This window comes from Excalfactoria chinensis, chromosome 2, assembly GCF_039878825.1.
Source record: "Excalfactoria chinensis isolate bCotChi1 chromosome 2, bCotChi1.hap2, whole genome shotgun sequence".
Taxonomy (NCBI): Eukaryota; Metazoa; Chordata; class Aves; order Galliformes; family Phasianidae; genus Excalfactoria; species Excalfactoria chinensis.
In genome coordinates this window covers 104,566,787-104,589,620 of record NC_092826.1, presented here as the reverse complement: position 1 = coordinate 104,589,620, position 22,834 = coordinate 104,566,787, and the positions used below count along the sequence as shown (strand labels likewise).

Sequence of the window (22,834 nt, the reverse complement as noted above, 5' to 3'; positions counted from 1 at the left end):
TTACACATCAAGGTGCATGTTTGATGTTTACAAGTTAAATGATAATATGATAACTGCATGTTTTGACACTTGTATACTTCAAACAAGGAACCCCTGACAGTAATGGCAAGGATACGCATGAAGTGGCAGGAGTGAGTTTCTTGGTCTAGTGTCTTTCAGATGCAATGTACATGTGATTTGCATGTTGATTGCTATAGAAAATGTATAAAGTACCAAACTGCATTAAAAACAAACAAACAAAAAGTTTAATTTTGTTTACAGGAATCTGAAGTATTTCTTATAACATGTATTTTTGAACCCTTATTATCTGAAGTAGTAGGAGCTGGTTAAAGATGCAAAACTCCAGACTTCCTGCCAAGGAGTGAAATGCTCTAACATCAAAGGCAATGGCCTTATGGTAAAGATGTGGAAGCTTCCTCCCACATTTCAGCTCATGTGGAACAAGGACAGCAAACTTACAAAGATGAAACCAAAAAGATTTCTTTAGGGGTGGCATCTGGAAGGTGTTGCTGTGTAGGCTGAATCAGAGTTAGCACACAGCAGATACCTTCAGGTTCCTAAGTCAGAATGACAAAACTCTAGAAAGTCATTATAACCATGGTCTGGATTTCAGTTCACACAACTTGTAACCTTGTATCTGGTTTCAGTTCAAAGCAAACTTTATTCTGCTACCAATGATCAGACTGAAAATGGGCAACTAGAGGAACTCCAGCTTCATGTAGGCAGTAATCCCAAATGACATGTCCAGTGCTGGTACTTGTAGGATCTTTGTACCCTAGGCTGTTAAGGGATATTTGAAATGGTTGTTCTGTTCTTTCCAGTTTGCTGTAGCCAGTGTATGAGGCACTGTTGTCATTTTCTTCCAGCAGGCAAAGATAGACACATTTCTGCAAGAACAGTGTCAGAAGAACTTCAACTTGAAGTAGTGTAAGAAAATTATCTTTTAAAATAATATATATATATCAAATTAATTTGTCATCAGCGTTTAAATATCCTAGTGATCCTAGATAAATTTTCTGTAACTTTTTCTTGATTAACAGTAGGCTGGCAATAGTCTACATAGCTGTTTTACTTCATATGCCAGGTGGTTATTCCTTTTAGTGAATGGAGCATCATGTGGCTGCAGAGGTGGTTTTAGATGGCAAATGAGACACAGGATTTTTCTGTGTAGGAAGCCAGTGAGGTCAAAGAACTGCAGCCTTTTGAGACAGTTAGTATTACAAAGTACTGAATTTGCTTAGTTTATATGAAGTGGAAGGTACGTTCAGTTTCTATATAGGTTGAACCAAAACAAAGGGTTGGAACCTAGATTTTCACAAGGCTGGACACTGGCTCAATCTTGCAGTAGCTGTATTATTACTGAAAATTAATATGCTTTATGTAAAAAATCTTGAACGGGGACACGACAGAGGGATGGGATTACTGGCTAGAGTTGGTAGGTTTTTTTTTCTTGTTGTTTGTTTTTTGAGGAAGAGAATTAGGGGACAATGTACTGAACTACTGTGTTCAGATCTGAGAGTTACTGATCTGCAGCCCTCCACTTCTGTTAGAAAAGCAGTAACTTCAGTTGTGATGAAAAATAGTAAAAGAAAGAGAAATCTGGGCACACATTTGAATTGGTAGAGTATAAGTAAAAAAAATTCTGAATGAGTTTTCTGAAGATTTTCTGTAGGATTATCTGAGACCCACCATTTTATATGCTTGGTATTTACTGATGAATTTGTAACTGCATAACTTCAGCTATTATTTTTCTTAGGGGAATCAGCCAAACTTTAATATAGATGAAAACTTCTTCAAGTAAACTAATTTTTGTTTATGAAAGAATGAAAGATAGGGTACTTTAGGGGTAGATTTTTCTGCCCCTCCCCCCAGTTTGGATTGTGACTTGAGTGGAGAATCTTGCTTATTCTAGTGCTTGACCTGTTGGCCTCTCACTTTGCCCCATGCTCATTCCCTCTGCATCTCTAACACTCACTGCCATAGGAAATGCATCTGTTTATGGTTAGGAAGTAAGAAAATAGCAACAGCTTTGTTATCTTTTTCTTCTCACCACTGACATATCAACCAAAAAGAAGAAAAAAAAATTAGGTGTTTTATTCATGGCGAATGAGCTAGAACAAGTTGGAGTGGAGGTAGGGTGCCTGTAGCAGCCTAGGAAGTGAAAGGTGGAGCTGTTCTGTTGCTTTTGGAGATGAGTAGAAGGAAAGGTATTAAAGTCAGCATAAGAATGTCCGGGCTAAAATATGGCCTTCTCTTATTTGTCATATGAGTAATTCATCCATCTATTCAAGCAGTCAACCTGATGTTGTTGAGGACTTCAGGTATGATTTCTGCCTCTGAGGCAGAAGAAGGAATATACAAACGTGCTTTCAATGAGCAACACTATCTGTAGCACTAAAATAATGTGGTTTTCCTGAATAGGAAACCTAACTTTCCACTGAGGTATTGCATCCATGCTAATGTTATGCATTGCAAGAGGAAGAACTGCTGCTGGAAAGCCAGTTGGACATGGCAGTGCAATGGAGAAAATAAAGAACTAAAGAATGTAGGGGCTGGAGGAAGAGTAGAGCTGGAACAACTAGCTCACACAGTGCTTACATTCACTTATTTCTCCCTTTGAAGGATGACTTTATCATCATTGCATAAAAATGGATGACCATTGGGCATGCTGTCCTACTGAGTAGTAAGTAAGAGAAGTACAGGTGCCCACTTCTCTCTATATAGGAACAGATAGTTCAGTCAATGACATGTAAAGCAGCAAGATTTGAGAACTAAATTTAGACACATAAGGGCAAGGAATTATTTGGGAACTTGTTGACTCATATCTTGAAATCGAATGTTTCCTGAAATGTTCATGCAGTCTTCAGCATCACATGCATGTATAAAACTACCAGCAACGTTAAAGGCAGCCGTTCCTCTGTCTTCATATGTAGTACTTCTTAACTGAAATACCTAGTTTGCTGTGATCAGAGATGGATTATTAGATGGGATCAGATATTATATGGTAATTTATCTTCCTCTGACTTAATTATTTTTGCTGGATCATCACCACTTCAGGATTGATCTGGACCTATAATTTCATATTAATCATATTATTTCTGTAAAAGTATGTCATTTTTAACAATCTATTCATAAATATCTAAGAGTACAATTTGGAGATTAAAATGTCCTTCACTGGTAGAGAAATTACCCATTTAAACATAAATTCCTTTTAATAGAAGTAAGATTTTATTTTTTAATTTTTTTATTTTTTTCCAGTCAAGAATATTTGTATAGGGAGTGTCTGCAATATCATAAGAGGTATTGGGTGTGACTTTTAGAGAACAAAATCTGTTTTTTTGACTCCTTCTCCCTTCTTCCCTTCAAAATTACAGTTTCAGCAAACAATATCAAAAATAAATTCAAAATACTGGCAGGTGCAACTTAAAGGGTATCCTGTCACTAGCAATGCACGCACAAATTTTCAATGAAATGACATCTCACTGCCAGAGAAAAAGTCCTGACCAAGTTTTGTAGTCTATGGTTCCCATAAAAAGCAAAAAAGAAAACATGGGCTTTTTGCAGTATACCTTGGAAAGAGTCACAGTGATTAAGACTCCACTGGATGCTCTCCTCCTGGTGTTGCTAAAATGCCAAGGACTATTAAACAAGCCAAAACAGATCGATATATGAAAAACAGGTATCTGCTTTTTCTTAAAAATAAATAAATAAATAAATAAAAACAATTCATGATTTGTCAGATATACTATTTGTTCTGTCACTTATTCGTGTGTCAGTTACAAAGTCAGAAATAAAACAAAATGTAATTTTTGAGTGTGCTGGAGAATGACTATGCTGTGGTTAGAAACTCCCTAAAATATATCCATGTAACAACCTAGGCTGGGGTCTTTCTTCAGGCATTCACCTCATTTTCCTAAAAGACAGCACCAGGGGATTAAAAGTACCTCAAAAAGGCAGGGTTTCAAGCTGAATTTACTTTGAGGTTCATGTTGCATGTTTTGCTTAAATATCTTCAGTCTATGGCTGTAGAAAATGTAGGTTCAGTACCCAGGGAGGTACTTCAGTTTCACAGTTGGAAGTTCAAGACTGGGTCCAGGCACAGTGTCAGTCACATTGCATTATTGCATCTGTTTTAGTTTGGTATAGGAAAAAAATCCTACATCTTTGCAACCTGTCCAGCTGATATAGGTGCTTAACATCATTGTGTTGATTCTAATTATAAAGTTAAGAGCTTAGAAGCACTGTGAGCGAATAAAACAATCGCCTTTCTCTGCAGGTGGACTCCTTGGTGCTTTGACTTAGTGCCATGAAGAGAGCACAGCTTTTGAAAGGTTTCACTTATCATGGCACTGGACTAGCTGAGACATTTAAATGTTAAAAGTCAAGAGGGATTTTTCCCCTGCCTGTGCTCAGCCCTTCAATTAATTACTTTTGGGAAACATGTGACTTGATTAAATGCATGAATGCTGGATTCTGACGAAGAACAAGTTCACTACTTTTCCCTCATTGGATTTCCTGGAAATTGTTATCCTTTACTTGTGTTCTGAGTAGACAGAAAATGTGCTGTTTTCCATATGTAACTGTAGGAACGTTAAACATTTAGATGTTGCCAAAACCCAGCATAGAAAACGAGGAAGCATAATTTTTGTATTTTTGTTTTTATTTTGTTTTTGTTTTTTATTTTTATTTTGTTGTGACTTTGTGACTCCAAGACACAGGCTTTTAGTTAAAAAAAAAAAAAAAAAAAAAGTCTCCTTTATTATTCTGTCAGCCACGAGATTGTAAATCATTCACTACTGTAGATCTCATGGCTGCTTCTTTTCCCTCTGCTCTCAAAGAGACCACAGCTTATATCTGTCCCTCTGCAAATTCACGAGCCTTTTTTTCTGGGAAAATCATAATAAACACTCCGCAGGGAAGCTAGGAGTGTTGTCTAAGCAGACGCAGCATCTAGGTGCCTAAGGCCTCATAGTCCCTCTGCTGGCAGGTAAGCTGCTCAATTAAAGACCCAGTGTAACCTCTGCCTACAGCTTGGGTATGAGAAAACCTAATTAGGAGAAAAGATGAAAGCCAGGGAAAAATACTCAACAGATGGAGTATTTTGGAGGTATCTTGTATTTACAAACTGATCATCATGTTAAAACTATAGCTGACAAGGACATAAATAGTTAGCAAAAGTTCTGAGATTCCCAGTTGTTCTCATCCTTCTAGGTTATTATAAAATATTGATGGTTTAAACCTAGGAAAAAATAAAAGAACAGGATAGGCAGTAGGGCTCTGGTTTACATGCAGAACACTACATAGAAGCCCTACCTTTGCTGTGCAATATAGCTTATATTATGGTGGCACTAAAACACACACACACACACACAAAAACATTGAATCACTTAGAAATTTAAAATTTATAATCAGATTGCTAAATAAAAGATGCTCCTTACAGAGGGTGTCCAACATCACTTTTGGAGGTGTAACTCGTGGGAAAGCTGTCAGTAGTAAATTGTAAGCCCTGTGAAGTAGCCAGGAGTGTTTTCAAAAGACCTCCAATAGTGAAGAAACTCTGTGCTCCTACAGTATGTTTATGTAAACATGGCACTTAAGAATCCACTGTGTTTGTCTGCTTGTTTGTTTTTGTTTTTGTTTTTGTTTGTTTGTTTGTTTTTTAAACCCACTATCATTGTTCTTAGAGGCTTTTGAGAAGAAGTAAATGAGCTTTTAGAGAAATTAAGGAAATAAACTTGGGAAGTTCTCTGTTCAGAATAAAGAAGTAATATTATGATTTAATGGTACAAAGTTGTTAAGGACATCCTTACTTTCCATTTTCAGTTCTTTAAAAATGTATTTGGTTATACAGGTGGAAATAAATGTCTATATCTGTATCTCTATTTTTTTATTCTTATTTTTATTTTTTTTCTAATGCCAAAGAGAAACCATAACTTATTTCAGAGTGGTAGCTGAAACATAAAATACAACATCAAGATTTATCTAAGCATTCTCAAGGTTTCTGGAAAGCAGTGTTCTCATATGCGAGGTTTATAATAAAAAATAAAGGCCGTTGCCCTTATGCTTACAACAGGCAACTCTGTAGTCTAGATATGTGGAATGAAAGGAAGTGTGTTTGCTTTGTAAAGGGAGTGTAGGCACTTTTTGCTTGCATAGTATTCTCCAAACTGGCTACTTTGGGTAGTGCAGAGCTAAGCGGAGGCTATAAAAAGCCCCTGGTGAAGTTGTGGAAATGTACTGAGAGGATGACCCACTTCAGGTCCTGCTCTTTGTTGCACTAAAACTAAAGTTTTGCCCTTTAAAGCTAGCTCAAATGAAGTATCACATTATCATAATATGGTAAGTTTTCAGAATTGAAAAGTAGGTACCAAATAAGTCAATTATTTAAAAACAGAATAAGTTAGTAAATGTATCAATTGAAAACATTTTCTCACCATTATAGGCAAAATGACAGGTAATAGGATCATACTAAGGTACTAACATTGCTGATGCTAAGTATTGGTAAGGTAGGTAACATATAGTTGAGAACTTTAGTTTGAACATTAAAAACCACTGCTTTCTCAGTACAGAATCAGATACAGAAGCAATTTTTTAACTGTCTCACATATCTTAGGCTAAGGCAGTAATCTGAAGACTGTATCACATCAACTGAAAACTTTGCTCCTTGTCCTTTACTACCATTAGCTACAGTAACATAGTTCAGCCTTGTGGTCAAGAGATTGGTAGGCTCATGTCCAATGACCTGTCTGCGGACCATGAGTACCAAGGGACTGTTGTAATATGACCCATTGATGTAACTGATATTCAGCTGCAGATGTGTTAATCTGTTTAAACAAGAGGTATTTTAGATTTGATGATGATGTGTAGTACCTTCTGAAACCATCTCTCTCCTTTGTTTTCCTTTCTCTTTAGAAATCCATTTCTTCATTTGATAGAAGTTAAATGATTCTGTGTATTTGTTTAGGTCAGGAATACTGTATTTAACATTCTGATGTGGTGGCCTTGCACCATTTTCAGAATTATACTTCTAAGTTTAATAATCTAGCCTCTGTACCTAGCAAGTCATTGTCCCGCATGACAGCTGAGTGAGCCTGAGGAATGTAGTACATCTCCAGCATCTGCTTGTATTGCTTGTCTTGTATTTGTAAATGGCAAAACTTCATCCTCTAGATGCAAATGTAATGAATCATTGTGAATAATGCCTGAATATCACTACATGTGCAAGGAATCTGTGGGGTGAAACTGCCACAGTAGAACTCTGATGCTAACGCAGACTCTTCTTGAAGCAGGCCAAACAGGGCTAAGGTTGAATGAAAGGCATATTGCTGGTGCCTCACTCTGGGATGCTGATACATTAAAAACACAAAGGAATGCGTTCTGTCTTGTTTTTGAGGGCAGAGGGGATGTGTTTGCTTTTGGACTTCGTTTTTTTCCTCACCACTATTTTAAGCACAGCAGGACATGTTTTCTTTGGTAGCTACTCTAGAAGAGAAAAAAAAAAAAAAAAGCACTTGAATTTTAAAAGACCTGGAAGACATTTCCAGAGGCATTGCATGCAGCAAAAATGCTGTTTGCAGCAGATCTGTCTCCTGGCTTCTCTGAAAATTTCAGCTTTCTACTCGAGACTTTCCCTCTAATGTGTTTTTTTTCCCCTGTGACAGTCTGCAGCATGCCTGCCAGGAGCCATGTGCTCTGCTTTCCCTGCCCCAGTGGGTTGATCAGGGCCCTCCAGGCTGTAACAGCAGTCTGCACCTACCTACCTATTTCTTTTTCTCTTACAGAAAAGTGTCATGTCTGTCTACAGTCAGGTTTGATCTCTGGTCACCTCTGTAGATTATCTCTTTCCAACTTCTTTACTTCTTCATTTCCTGCTCACCGCACGCTGTGAGCTGACATACTATCAGTCAAATAATTCTCTGCACCATTAAGTACTTGTCAGGTTACATCTTTCTTACTCAGCAGCTACAGCAAATGAAAAGCGTAGCTTCTGTTTCTTTCCATACATAATTTCCTCTTTCTGCAGCAAAGGTTTTTGATAACTTTTCCCTTTGCTCCTATTCAGCATGGTTTTTCATCCCATGTGGGCTCATCTCTCGCGCAGGTGATCATCTGAATTTACTGATGTAACTTTCTAATTAATTGGGCTGTCCTGTCCAAAGTTGCAGTCAGGATGCTATTTTATTACAGAATTTATGCACAGAGAAGGGGAAGCATTGGGCTTTCTTATTTCAAGAGTCTGATATAGTGGAACTGGGAGTTTAAGCACTCCCAGCACTAAGGCTGGAACACAGAAGAAATGGGATCCAGCCCTGCTGTCAGATCATGTCACTGTGCTCAGGAAGCACAGCACACAGTACCCCATGGTATGTGTACAGCTTGTCCTCAGTATTTCCCACATCCCGTGGCATCCTGACCAAATGTGGTCACTGTTTGCAAACAAACATCTGGGTTGTCCCCCTTCCCTCCTCCTCTTTCTGGCTGGCCTGAAGTCATGCCTAAATCACAGGGTGCACTCATCATGAGAGAGAGGACTTATTTTTGAGATTGGTTTTCCTTTTCAGTATCTGTCTCTACTGTCTTTGTGCCTGGCTAGTGGTGAAGGTTTTAACGAGTTCCCAGAGGAACCTTTCAGGAACTGGCTTATTCTTTCTGCAGCAGTTTGTAGCGCGTATAAGATTTCAATATGCAATCTTGTTCTCATGTCTCTGACATACACCCACTGCGTAAGAGATTTGTTTTTCTTTCTCCCTCTCCCTTCCCCTAAGGGTTCTTATTTTAGTCTTTCTTCAGCTAATTGCCCTCTCTTGCCCTATCCTCATCTTAACTTACTGCCTCCCCTCTCAAAGAGCTACTGAAATACCCGTTCTTTTTATTATCTATTCAAAGAACTGTCAATAAATCATCAGTCAGAGTTCAGTGCTGACAATGCACATACACTGATGCTATAAGAAGTAAACTTTCCTTTTGTAAACTTACTGGGAGTTTAAACTGTGGATACCAATGTAATGTCTCTACAGTCGAGACTGGTGATTAAACACCCCAAATCCTCGAAATGGAAATTTGAGATAAAAATCCAGTATACTTTTACAACATTTTCAGTTTTTCAGCATTTCAAGATGCAGAAAAAAAACATTTACTCTGTAGGAAAGCAGATGCATTATCAAAGATAATGCTCCTTACAGCAGATGGTGATAATTTTATACAGATATGGGATACTAGCTGTTGGAATTACAGTGTCAGGGTGAAAGAGGCATTTTAGATTTGGTTTCAGTATGGCATTAGTAGCAGAAGACACAAACTATTAGTCTTGGAGGCAAGCTTCCGCTGTTATCTATAATCAGCCTTTCTAAAGCTGAAGCCTGAGATTTCTTGTAGCAGGAACCCTAAAGTGCTTGCAGCCCCATGACAGCAAAGCCACTGGCTAGCTGTCAGCCTTAGCCAGACATCAGCCTTCCATCCTGACTGAGTGCAAATCAGCATCTGATCAGATTGCCATTTGCTGAAGGTAGCCATTGTCATAGGAATAAAAGGTACTGAGTTACATTTGCAGTGGAAAAAAATAAAAATCACATCTTCAGCCACTGCACTGTGCACAATGGAAACAGTCATCTGGCTTCCTGTTTCTCATTCAGTAGTTTTCTAGGATAAAAATGTATTTCTTTTTTCCTGTAATTCACCTACTGGAATTGTAACTGAAAATTCTTCTTCTTTTTCTTTCTTTTTTAAAATTTTTTTATTTTTTATTTTTATTTATTTTTTTTATTAACCACAGCAAAACCTGCCCCCTCTTTCTAATCACAATAAAAACAAGATCTGAGTCAGCTGAAGTTTCTGTTGAAGAAGTGGCAGGCTGCAGTACTTCAGACTCCTGAACAAAGCTGGCTGTTGTTCTATCCTGTGGATGGGCCACAAAAAAAATCTATAATTTGCCCATTCCCTTCCCCTCTTTTTATTTATTTATTTTTAAAATTCCATATGTCTTAATGGTTTTATTGGTTACTGTAATTTACAATGTTATTGGGATGGAAATATTTTATATTACTTGACAGAGGAATGAACAGACCTAGACCTTCAATGTTTCTAGTCAAGCTTAACTGAAAATAGGAAATGAGATGTTTATTGTTATTTTTATGAAGTTTTTATACAAGCCATTCATAATGGAAATTATTGTATAACTGGCTCATTTCTACTTGCAAGACAAATAATTATGTGATTTGTTTGTTTTCTCCAAATGCTGGGGTGCTGCATTGTACTGTAGCTGTCACATCTGGTGCTTTCGCTGCAAATTAGACAGTGAGATTCACTCAGGACTGCAATGATCTTGGACAAACTCCATAAATCTGCTCTTAAACCATAATGTCACTTACAAAGTTTTTTCATTTACCCCATCACAGGATCAAAACTCCTGCATTCTTGGTAATGTTTTACACATTTATCTGTTTCCTAGGAGGAAAACACTTCCAATAGTGGAACAGCCTCCCTCCCTAACTCAGAGATTCCACGGAGCAGGTCAGAGGGCACTCTGATTGACGTAGATGACCGGATACCTTCAGCCACCTACAGTATGTCTCTAATGCTGTTTTCTGTATTAAGACTTTCTATCTCAAGCTTGTACTTCTACAAAACTCTTGATAATATTAAGAGCTACAGCTACCCTATAAACTCCTGCACAACAGTTGTACTGTTTGTTTGTTTTTCTTGTATTGCTTGTGCTCTGTGCAGCTCAAACCAGAATGTTTGTCCTTGGAGTCGGAGTGCAGGGGTTGCACTGTCCCCTAAGAGAAACTTGCCAACATAAGAGAAATTCCCTGTCATGACAATTGTAGTTCAGTCAGGTTAGGAGGAATCATTATCCTTATATGAAAAAATGCTATTTAGGATGTGTTCTTGCAGATGGAGATGGGAGGAGAAGAGAGAAATCTTAGCTAAACTTCATTAATGTAGCGTTTCTTTAAAATAGCAGAAATCTGAAAAGGGAATTTTGACATTAGCCCAGCTTAACAACTTGAGTTTTGGACTGTAGAAAACCCTGGGTTGAATGCCATCCATTAATTTGAGTTAAAACCAGAATTACTTTAATCTCACTGTTATTTTAAACTAAAAGTTAAGGAAACATTCTCCTTCACAATGTAGACCTCTTAACTTTTGTCCAGTTGCAGATGTGACTAATGGTGAACTTAACACTTGCTGTGCAAGTTGAGGGGTAGGAATTAATTCCTTGCTAATGTACTGCACTTCTGTAACTTGTGCTGTTTGCTTGGCATGCAAGAGACTCCAGCCTAATGACATGGGTTCTGTCAGAGCTTTCTGCTCAGACTTCTGTGGAAACATACAATTTAAGATGGAGTCTGGGATAATTTTATTTTTTTTTTAACGTATATATAAAGTCATAGAATTTTACTCGCTCTATATATAATATGATGTTTCTACTGTAATAGCATTGGAATGCAGGGAAAGCTTTTGGACACTGGACAGAAATGAAAGGCCTTTTCAATTGGTGATTGAGCAGCCCAGCTCAGTCTGGTGGCCTTGTGCTTGTTCCTGCTGGCAGCTCCTTTCAAAGACTCTGGTTGAGACAATGCTAGAGCCTTCCAGATGGGCAGCTAGAAAGCAGATAATTTCCATTTTGGTTCTCATTTGGGATTTTACTGGAACTGTGGAAAAATTTCACTTTTCAGGCTTTTTGTCACAGTTCACGAAAAACTGGAACTGAAAAGTGTTTCAGTTCTTTTTTTAGCTGAATGCACTGCCATTCCTGTACTTCAGCAATAATTAATAACCTTGAAAACTTCTATGGGAAATGTAATAATGAAGGATATAGATATGCTGAATTAATAGAAATGCTGAGTTTTTTTAAAAACTAAAATTAAAATCCCTTATAGGATTTTAAACAAGTACAGAGAAAGGGTGGTATAACCTCTGTATGGAACAGTGGCAAACTATTAGTGACAGAAACTCTTAGTGCAAAAAGTCGAAGAGACTTTGTTGCAGGAAGTGTGAATCAATCAACTTATAAGCCATTTTTTGTGAACTGTTATTAGTATACTGTTAGTATAAAATATTAGGGCATTTTATATTCACAGCAAATAGACATTGTTAATGATGAGTATTCTTATATATATATATAAAAAAAAAAACAAAACACACTTTTAAATATCACGTATATACCCTTATTTGTCTATTTATGGTTTATTTACTATTTATTTGTCTATTGAAGATCAGACTAGATGATCTCAATGGTCTTTCCAAATCTTAACAATTCCAGGATTCTATTATTCTATCTAAATGCAATCTCAGAAAAACTATTTGCCACAAAATCATTTCTTTCTGAATTTCAGATTGTAAAGGAATCCATAAATAATAAAAATGATTTTTTTAAAACAAAAGCTGGTAGAACAAATTCCACTCACATTAAGATAAATTGTAAGAATGCTGATACCAATTAAATACAAGTGCTCTAACATGAAAAGGAATACACAGTGTTTGAAAAAGGAAATAGTGGTTGCTTAATTTTTGCATAGAGGCAGTCACAAATGAAAGAAACCAATGGAATTTTGTAAGAGACCAAGAATTACTGAAATGTAATGGCTTAAACCTTATGGGATCTTAGCATGCGTGATGCTGCTTAACATTTCTTGGTGTTCATAGTACTTTGCAGAAAAATTTTTACATTCTTCAGTGCTGATTTGTTAGTACTATTATTATTATTAGTTATAATGAAAATTGTTAATGCTCCTTAAAATCATCGATAGTCAATATTGATGCTCTGTAATGATCTGAAGTAAGAACATACAAATATATTCCTTAACAATTTGATTCGTACGCATTTTAAGATGATAAATGTTGTCACCTGTCAGTCATTTTAAGAGTGTCGGTTGGAAATTAATGCAATGTCTCAAGTTTCCGTGATTTAGGAAATACTTGGTGTTCTTTTTCCCTTTTCTTCTCTTAAACAGATGTCAATGAAAGCAAAATGGATTTGGATATTGAGTGGTCTGATCTCTTCAAACATACCCATATTGTTTCCAAGACTAACCCTTTCTGGAACGAACTGTCATCCTCCAACCCTTTTGTACATGATATAGCTGCTTCCAATAGAAATGAAAACAATAAATACTTTCCTATCATGAAAGAAAAGTCCTATTTGTTCTCTAAAGTTTCTAGTGACAGAGATTCTTTGGCTTCCTCAGGAGATGAGCTAAATCTTGATTGTCTTCTAAGAAAGAGCTCAACAAGAAGGTCTGGACGATCCAAGAGTGTCTCTGACTTCTTGGATATTATTGATAACCAAAAATTTAATCCTCAGAAGCCAACACCTCAAAAAACTACAGTTTCTGACACGACATGCCTTCAAATTGACCGTGAAGCCTACAAGATGGCTTGGTTGAGTCACCGACAACTTACTCGGTCTTGCCTAGATTTAGAAGCCATGAGCCATAGTCCTGGATGGGCACAGACGCAAGCTACAGACATTCATGTAGTTTGTAAACTGAATCATGAAGGGGGTTCAGTACAGCTACCTGACTCTGATATCAATGTTCACGTCCCTGTGGGTCATGTATTACCTGGAGAATTCCAAGAGGTCGGTTTAAGGGCTATCCTTAACCCTCCATCGTCATTTAACAATGAACTGTCTAGCACTGTAAGTCCTCTGATAGAACTTACATTGAGCAACCTCAACACAAAGGAAGCCATTTTTCTAGAGGTGAAAGTTGCAGCTAAAGTGAAGAATGACCCTCTCAGTCAAGTTATGAGTGATATTGTGTGTTTTTTCAGTCTTGATAAAGAAGGGCCTTTTAAGAAGCTAGAGAATTGCTACACTTATCAAGATACTTTACAAGTGAAGCTATCAGACCTAAGTCATGTGATGTATGCAGTGATTGCAGTACAGGCAAACAAACTCCAGCCTCCAGCCACTAACGTCTGGGACTACATTCATAGAACTGTCTCAGTTGGAATTTATGGTCCCAAATATATTCATCCATCTTTTACAGTGGTTTTTGCAGTGTTTGGTCATAACTACATTCCAGGAAAACTTACAATTTGTGATATCAAAAAAGGAGGGAAAAACATGCCCCCTGTAGTGTTTCAGCTGTGGGGAAAACATACATTTCTGCTTGAAAAGCCCCAAGATCTAAGCATTTCTTTGGTTTCCTGTGATCCAGATTTTGAAGTGAAGATGGAAGACGAAGGCAAAAATATTAAAGAGGAAGAACTGAAAACTGGTGAAATGGTCCGCCAACAATTCCTGTTTTCCATGCTAGGATGTAGGGAGATGCATTTCTTTGTTTTTCTTGTTCAGATTAAAGTCTCAAAAAGTAGCCAAGTAACACAGTTCCATGTTACGACCCCAGATCCAGCTCCAAAATTAAATGGAATTATGAGTAGGCCACAGCGCTTACAAAAACGCAAAGAAATCAAATCTGCACCTTTGCTTTTAATACCAACAGTTAAATACCCGAAGTTTCAAAACAAAATTTTGAATGTTAATACTTACGGAGTGGCTTTGAAAACTGTACTACGTCAAAATAAAATTGACTATTTGCTGGAATATTTTAAAGGAGACACAATAGCACTTCTTGGTGAAGATAAAGTAAAAGCCATTGGACAAGCTAGAATAAAAGAGTGGTATGTGGGAGTTCTCAGAAGAAAGATTGGTCTCGTACATTGTAAAAACATAAAAGTGATTTCCAAAGAGCAAGCTATGGACACTACTGACAGTGAACTGACTACCAGGAGTCTTGTTGAACAGATTACATTGCCATTTAAAAAACTGACTTATATATACTCAGTAGTTTTATCTACAGTATCAGAGAGTGTTTATGACTGGAGAGCATTGTCTGAGGTGCTAGGGTATTCTCATATATCTTTGGATGACTTTAATGAGGCACATGGTGATAAAGAATCAGATAGAGTTGCGCATGTTGTGAAGAGGCTAAAGGAAGACTGCCATGCTAACAAAAAAAAGAGACTATTCCTTTATGAGCTTATTATTGTAAGTATTGCGTGAACTAACTTGGTTATTGGGAATGCACTGCCAAGGGGCTAGTCAATAGTAATATATGAACAAGAAAATGTTGTTCTACACCTTCATAAGAACTTTTACCAACCTGAACATATCACTAAATGTTGTAGATACTTATAGGTGGAAAATGCATTTAGACTCTTATGAAAAATAATACTTTAATCCATTTATTTTAAACTGTGTTCTGTAAATATACCAGGAATCTTGCTTATGTAGTATGTTGATAGGCTGTGGTTGAAGTAGGTTTGCCTTTTATCATGGAAGTCATGAATCAATAGTAAATTGTTTACCTAAGCAATTCACAGTTCTAATTAGAAGCATTTAATAACCACATATTAGGGAACTCTGTTATTAGCATTTCTGTACGTCTAAGATTGCCCTATATTTTTAAAGTAAGGAAACTGTGACCTAACTGCTTGTTGAAGAGAAGATTTTTTGTCCACATTTGACAATTTCAGTGTTGTAGCTGCATAAGGGCAACACTGAAAATATTTTAGTACTTATTTGCAGTGGTAGAAACTTGTATGAGGCCTACTTTTAAAGTAATGCTTCCTACTTTACTATGTTGGCCCATGAAGTCAGAGGAAGATGGTGGTGGTATGTCAGTAAACATTGAACTTTCCTGGCAATATTCCATGACATTTTATTACCATGTGACAGATGGCGGCAGAGGGGCAGTCCACTTTGCCATAGTGTAAAGGGTCTTGGTACTGTATACTACTGTCTGCTTCTCAGTAGTGTGACTTTATTATTCTAGATGGGAACTAGTATGACAGAGTTTAGGATCCATATTGACTATTTTTTGGGTAGCTATGCTAGCCAACCATCTTGTCTACCAAAAGATGTACTGTTTCCATGAGGATTTTTACGGAACATTTTTGACTAAAATATACAAGTAGCTGTTTTCAGGTAAAAAGTGTGCTACTGTATTAAAAAAGATTCAGTATTTGAAAGCTGAGGAACTTTCCTGCTTTTGGTTCTTGATCTTGCACTGGCAAGCCAACATTTTCTGTGGAACATTTTTCTGTTAATTTGAGGAGAAAAAAAAGTTAATAACCACCACCCATTTTCTCATTAGCTCTTGAGGAAATAAATAAGAAATGAGAATGCAGCATTTCAGGACTTTGCTCCTGGAAACATGTTAATTCGTTTACTATTGAAAGATCATTTGGCATGGGGAAGTGAGGACTTTCTCACATTTCTGTGTGATGATTAGCAAATTTTCCATTATATGAAGGGAGTAAATCAAAGGGTGCTGGCCAGTGTAAGCAGTGTTCTGGAAAAGAAGTAGACTAAGGACCACATCTTAGTATGACAGTATTTTAATTTCAATTTTAAGTTCCATATCATACTCTAAGAAAATTTGATGGCCCAGATATTTTTGTTGAAAAAAAGTGTTTTTCCTTCAGGATCCCTTAGCTAGGCAATATCCCTGTGAGACAGGAATGCTAAAGCAGCTGAATGCAAGCTTATTTTTTTTTTTTCTTAAGCTTGTGGGCAGCTTCTCTATGAAATTATTGGCAACATGTTTTTATTGGAAAAATATTTGTCAGCTTAAAAATGTAGACTAGTGCTTTGAACTCAAATGATAATGATGTTTGTAAGAAGTTCCTTTGTGTAGGAACATTAATGAAAATGATTGTTACAGGCACTTTTGAAAATAGATTGCCAAGGATTAGTGGCCCGTCTTACCCAGGACACTATCATTTTGACATCGGCTGTGAAGCTTGGCAAGTACTGGCGGGAGCTCGCAGAGAAGCTAGCACGACTCACAAAGCAGCAAATAGAGGCTTATGAAGTACCCCATCAAGGGAGGAGCGGAGCCGTAGCTCTGGAGGTAAGATTTTGGGTAACACAGTGTGCACACTTGCTCCTTTCCAGGGACCTTTCTTCTTCCTTGCTGTGTGTAATTCTTTCCTTTTATAGTTACTGACTCTGTATTTAGTTTGTAATCTCTTCAATGAAAGGAATTCTTATCAAGTTTTCCATACAAATATTTAGATTTGTAGAATGTTGTGCCAAATTAATTTGCTGTGGAGATCTTGGTATCTCTCTATCTTGAGTTTCAAATCTTCACATCCCAGGGGTCACTTTCAGTCCCTTATTGACATGCCATCTCATTTTTAACCTTGCTCGTTCCTCTGTCTTTCTCTTTCCCAGCTGCTGTCATTTCAGTTGCAGTAAGGAAGACCATCCAGTCCTTGCATGATCCCCTTCAAATCACCTTCAGTACAGCTTTTGTTCTCTACACTGAAAGCAAACTTAAGTCTACAACTAACACTTCCCTGTTCTGCGCCTGTGTCAAATTTGTTACCATCAGGCAAAGACAGCGTTACAAGAGGTTGGAATCTGACACCAGTTCCACCTCTGTCCTTTTATATGAACATGGCAAACCTTGTTTTAATGTGATGGTTTGCCATGTGGCTCATATTTGCCCCCTGTTGTAAAAACACTCTGGTTAAATAGAAGTATGACTTCTAAATAAAAGTCAAGTTGTCCTCTCAGATGTATTTTAGTGTATACAGTCAAGGGGCAATTTAGTCAGATAAGTATATCTCTAGTGCTATTTGAAGATGCTCAGAGGTATCCATAGCATCCATGCAACGTGACAAATGTGTAATTAAGACTTAGGTTGGGCTCATGCCCACACCTCTGAGTTGAGGGCCAGCCTGTATTCCTTACACATCTTAGCCTGGGCAGCTAACTTTCTTCCTACATTTCTCTACTTACTATATAACCACTGTCTCCCACAGAGTTATGTGCCAACAACTGATACTTCTCAGACTGGGTTTTATATTGAGCGTTCTCTTATGTGTATTACAGAATGTTGCTCAATGTGGCTTTTCTGCTTGGGCTTTAGCATTCAGGATTGACTCTCCCTTTGCCTGTAATATCCTCTGATTATTGCATGTAATGCATATTATTCAATCTGAATCCTTTCTCTGTCACATCTTCGTACCTAACGAATTGCTTCTTTTTGCCATTCACACCTTCACAGCAGCTCAAGATATTCTTTCTTCCTTTTTCATTCCTTGTAGCTGATTCTCCCTGCTTGCTGTTGAGCATATTTTCCTTTCTACAGTCTAAATCTGTTGAGTCTTTAATCTTAGTCTTATCTGCTTTGTGATTACTATCAAGAAATTTCTGCTCTGATCATGAACTACCAATTCTTATTCACTCTGAATGCCTTGCTCCAGCTCCAGACCCATATTTGACTCAGATTCCATGCTTTCGCATACAGTGTTCTGCATTTACTGCAAAATTCTATCATTTCTACTTAAAAACATTTCCTACTTTTCTAATCTTGCTTTTCTCTTTGAGCTATTTCATGGTTTGCTTTGTTTTGTTCTTCTGGGTACATTACTTGTGCATGGATGCACATTTCTCCTTATTTTTTGTTTTGTTTTGTTTTTTGTTATTATACAACTCCACCAATCGTTTGACTACTATGCTCTTTCCAGTGGAAAAAAAATGTCACCTTGTTATTAACTCTATTTTTGTACTAGTGTGTGAATGACTGTCACTTCCATTTTTAACTTTTGCAATGCCTTGTGTAACTTCTTAGACTTTTGTTTTACTTGCTAAGCTTCCTTTGTTTGACAAAATCAAAGCTTTCTTGAGAGAGAATTATAGAGCTCATTATACCTAAGCAATGTGTGACTCCACTGGCCTCCATGGTATTTGGATGTCCTTTCTTAGCTACCAGACAGTAGAACCAAAACAATCTTAAAACACTTATTTCAGCACAATATGAACTTGGTCAGTGGTCTAGTGAATCTAACCTTTGTGTTCAGTAAACAGTACTAAATTTTAAAAAGTACATAAAATTTCTTGTGTATGTTCGGTGGAAGTGCCTATGTGGGTTGCAAAATGAATATAGCTAATGTGGTGTAAATTCATACCTGTGTGCGAAAGCCCCCATGATTGTTACCAGGCCAGTGTTAGTCTGATTATTTATTTCAGAATGGCTGCTGTTCATTGTGTGTACTTAGAAGCTACAAAAGAAACCCCATTAAAATAATCTTATCTTGGCCTACAGTTTTCCAATTGAAATGTTTTTTTGTTTGTTTGTTTGTTTTTTTTTTTTTTGTTTTTGTTTTTGTTTTTTTCTGATAGTAGTTCGTGTATAAGTGAAAAACTAAGAAAAGTTGAAGGAGTAATGAGATCTGACTAATTACCGACTACTGTCTGAAAACATTAAGCAATTCATTAATCAAGGACTGTTCTCCATCAGAAGGAATGACTGGCCAAAAAATGTTTCTATTTCTAAACTGAATATTTTTCTTAGTGAGAGAAATCTTCTCCTAGGTGATCACAAAGACAGCTTGAGGTGCATACAATTGATGACTAGCTTTTGAAGTGCTTTTCATCAGTAAATTCCAAAGCACTTTATGGAGACTGTAGGTATCATCATTATCTACTCAGCAGAGGTAGGGGGAGCAGAGGGAAAATCCAGGCACGTAGCTGAGATGTGATTTGCCCAGCATGCTGCAGTGCTTTAATAGTTTTCCTTAAAAATCTGCTTTGTTGAAATTCAGCAGTGTCAAACCTGATTTAGTTCAGCTGTTGCGTTAGAGTGTGTGAATGTGGAGAAGGATCTACCTCAGAAGCCTGGTCAGCAGTATTAGTTAGGTATGGTGAACTTGTGGGTTACTGCCTCGTTGTGTTACTGATGACCAGTTCATAAAGTTTCTTACTTTCTACATTTTAATTTTGTCCTGGAAAAAAAGAAAGAAAAAGATAGGAGGGAAAGAAGGAAAGAAGGAAAGAAGGAAAGAAGGAAAGAAGGAAAGAAGGAAGGAAGGAAGGAAGGAAGGAAGGAAGGAAGGAAGGAAGGAAGGAAGGAAGGAAGGAAGGAAGGAAGGAAGGAAGGAAGGAAGGAAGGAAGGAAGGAAGGAAGGAAGGAAGGAAGGAAGGAAGGAAGGAAGGAAGGAAGGAAGGAAGGAAGGAAGGAAGGAAGGAAGGAAGGAAGGAAGGAAGGAAGGAAGGAAGGAAGGAAGGAAGGAAGGAAGGAAGGAAGGAAGGAAGGAAGGAAGGAAGGAAGGAAAACAGTTGAGGAAAGCATGGTTTATATTTTAGGCATTTCAGACAATTCTCTGATTGTGCAGTGTCAAACTGACCTTCAATGTAAGTCAAAGCATAGCATCTTTTTGCATACTAGTAAGGATCACCAGAGAAAGGCTGTCCCCTAATCTTTCAAATAGCCTGGTCCATCAGGCTATAAGAAAAGAAAGCAGGAGACAGAGAAAAGGCATAGCCAGCAGTAGCATATCAGGAAATCCCAGTTTTCTTGTTGTTTATGTTGCTTATCAAGCTAGAAGTAAGAATAAAGAAACTCTCCAAGGCCATCATCCATGCAAACATAGTGAACAGCTTTTTTCATTAAAATATAACATTGGGTATTTATGGTTGTACATTACAAATATTCATTTGTTTGTTTCTTTGTTTTCTACTCATTATAGCATCTTATAAAATGAAAGAATTTCTTATTTTTCATTTCTTCCAACAACTACCAAATTACTTTTCTTCCTCCCTATAGTAACCTTGCAGTTGTAATTTAAGACTAACTTGCTTAAAGTCAGCATTAGGCACCATTCATTTTGAATAATGACGATACCCTTCACTCCTGTAGAGCATGAATGAAAACTTCACCCAAAGCACTGGCTTAAACTAAAAGCAGAAACCAGACTAATCAGACTGTGAGGTACATTAACAGGGAGATGACTTGTATGGGTTTTTGCATTTAAGGGTGGAGGATGTAGAGGCATTGATAGAAGAGTAGAGGATGAGGGAGGCATTGATAGAAACTACAGTAAAGATAGTATTGAAGTAAGTTAGGAGCTAGTTCTTAGCCCAAATATGGACAAAAGTTCAAAACACGGGCAAAAGGATTTCCTCCAGCTACTTATTTTCTCAAATGATCAAATAAATAGAGTGCAAAGTAAGGAAGAGGAGCTTTACATTGTCTGTTGCAAATTCATAGAACAGGGTATTGAAAAAATAACCAATTTCCTTCTGAATTATCCTTCAGAAACATGACAGTTGTTTCACAATTAGGAAAGGGAAAAAGATTAAAAAAAAAATCCATTCAGAATAAGTGACTTCTGATCACTTCTGTGTGTATTTATACATGTGTACACGTCAGTTAATGCGCCTTTCTTACTATGCATAAGTGTATTTTTCTCAAAACACCATATGACAGCACTATTTAGGAAAGTGAGGTGTTTATTTATGGCTTTGTATTTCATCCATACAACTGATAATTAAATTGCTGTTTGTTTGCAAAACCTCTGTTGCCAACAAGGAGAACAGAACTAGTTGTCTAAGTTAAATTTTCAAAAGCGGCAGATGGGAAGACTAGATTTCTGTTTGTAAACAAGAGCATACTTACTCTGTACATCAGCACTTTGAAAGATGCAAGTCCGGCTTGGTATATGAATCATGCTGCCATATCTGCATTAATGCCACAAGGTAAATGACAAATTACATCTGGGAAAGATCTACTCTGTAAGATCTACTCTATATTTGTTAGGCATATAATAATTAAACTTATTGTAATTTGCAATAAGGAGCACTGGTAACTTGCCTTTTCTTATATATATATAATATATATATATATATAATTATATATATAATATTTATATTATATATATTATATATATAATTCTTATTATTTAATTTATTTGTTGCAGGATAGGTTTTAAAATAGCATGCTCTAATTTAAAGAGTTATAAAAACTTTTGATTGTCCTGCACTTTGAGCAGTTTTCTTTGTTTGTTTCCTCTGTTTTGTTTTTCTCTATTAGTGGGCAGATCTTTCTGCTGATGTCACCTGAAAATATTTTTGTGTAGATAAGAACTATGTTTAAACGTTCCAGGCTTCATAGAGGGACAGTGTAATCTTGTCAAAGTGGAGCTTTAACCACCAGAAGCACAAGTCAAATTCTAAATGAAACTGCTTTTGCCCTGTCCTTGGAGGTGTTCAAGACCAGGTTGGACGGGGCTCTGGGCAACCTGATCTAGTAAAGGCGTATGTTTGGTGGCCCTGCTAGGCAGGGGGGTTGGAACTACATGATCCTTGAGGTCCCTTCCAACCCGGGTCATTCTGTGATTCTGTGATTCTGTGATCTGCTTTTGGATGTATATGTTTCAAAAATGATCCAGGGGAAAAGCATTTTCCTTCTACACTTGTGCCTTTAGTTTTACTTTCATACATAGATATATATTGATTTTGTGATAGTTATCTAATGAAAACTTATTATTTCTCTTATTATTTCTCTGAGAATCTGAGAATTCTAGAATTTTATATCAATGAAGTATATAAGGTTCCTGGATTGTTCAATAAATATGCCTTATATGATAAAGCATGTCAATGGCTAGGAATCAAATATTTTTCTTCTTTCTCTTTTCTCTGTCTATTGCAAAGATTTAATCTTTTTTTTTTTTTTTCTTTTTTTTTCTTTCATTTTTTCTCTTCTTCTTCTTTTATTTTTATTTTTGCTTGCAATAGTTCAGTTTCTGCAATTAAGCTTTTTCATAATTTTCCCTTATTTGCAGATGATGTGGAAACCTGCATATGACTTTCTCTACACGTGGGCTGCCCATTACGGGGACAGCTACAGGGATGTCTTACAAGACCTGCAATCAGCCTTGGATAAGATGAAAAATCCAGTAACAAAACAATGGCGAGAGTTAACTGGAGCACTGATTCTTGTGAACTGCATGGAAGTTTTAAGGGCAAGTGCTTTCTCCAGGATGGAGGAAGAAGACTAGACTATCAAGATATATTTTTGGAAAATCTAGAAACTCT

General features: G+C 37.0%; 1 protein-coding gene across 1 annotated transcript; it reads left to right on the top strand.

Annotated features, from left to right (window-relative positions):
• Nucleotides 1–2,099: 2,099 nt before the first annotated feature.
• Nucleotides 2,100–22,797, top strand: MACC1 (MET transcriptional regulator MACC1). Its single transcript, XM_072328121.1, has 5 exons — nucleotides 2,100–2,132; nucleotides 10,448–10,562; nucleotides 12,957–14,995; nucleotides 16,674–16,862; nucleotides 22,582–22,797. The coding sequence occupies exons 1-5, from the start codon at nucleotides 2,100–2,102 to the stop codon at nucleotides 22,795–22,797; spliced, it is 2,592 nt and encodes an 863-aa protein (XP_072184222.1).
• The last annotated feature ends 37 nt before the right edge of the window (nucleotides 22,798–22,834 follow it).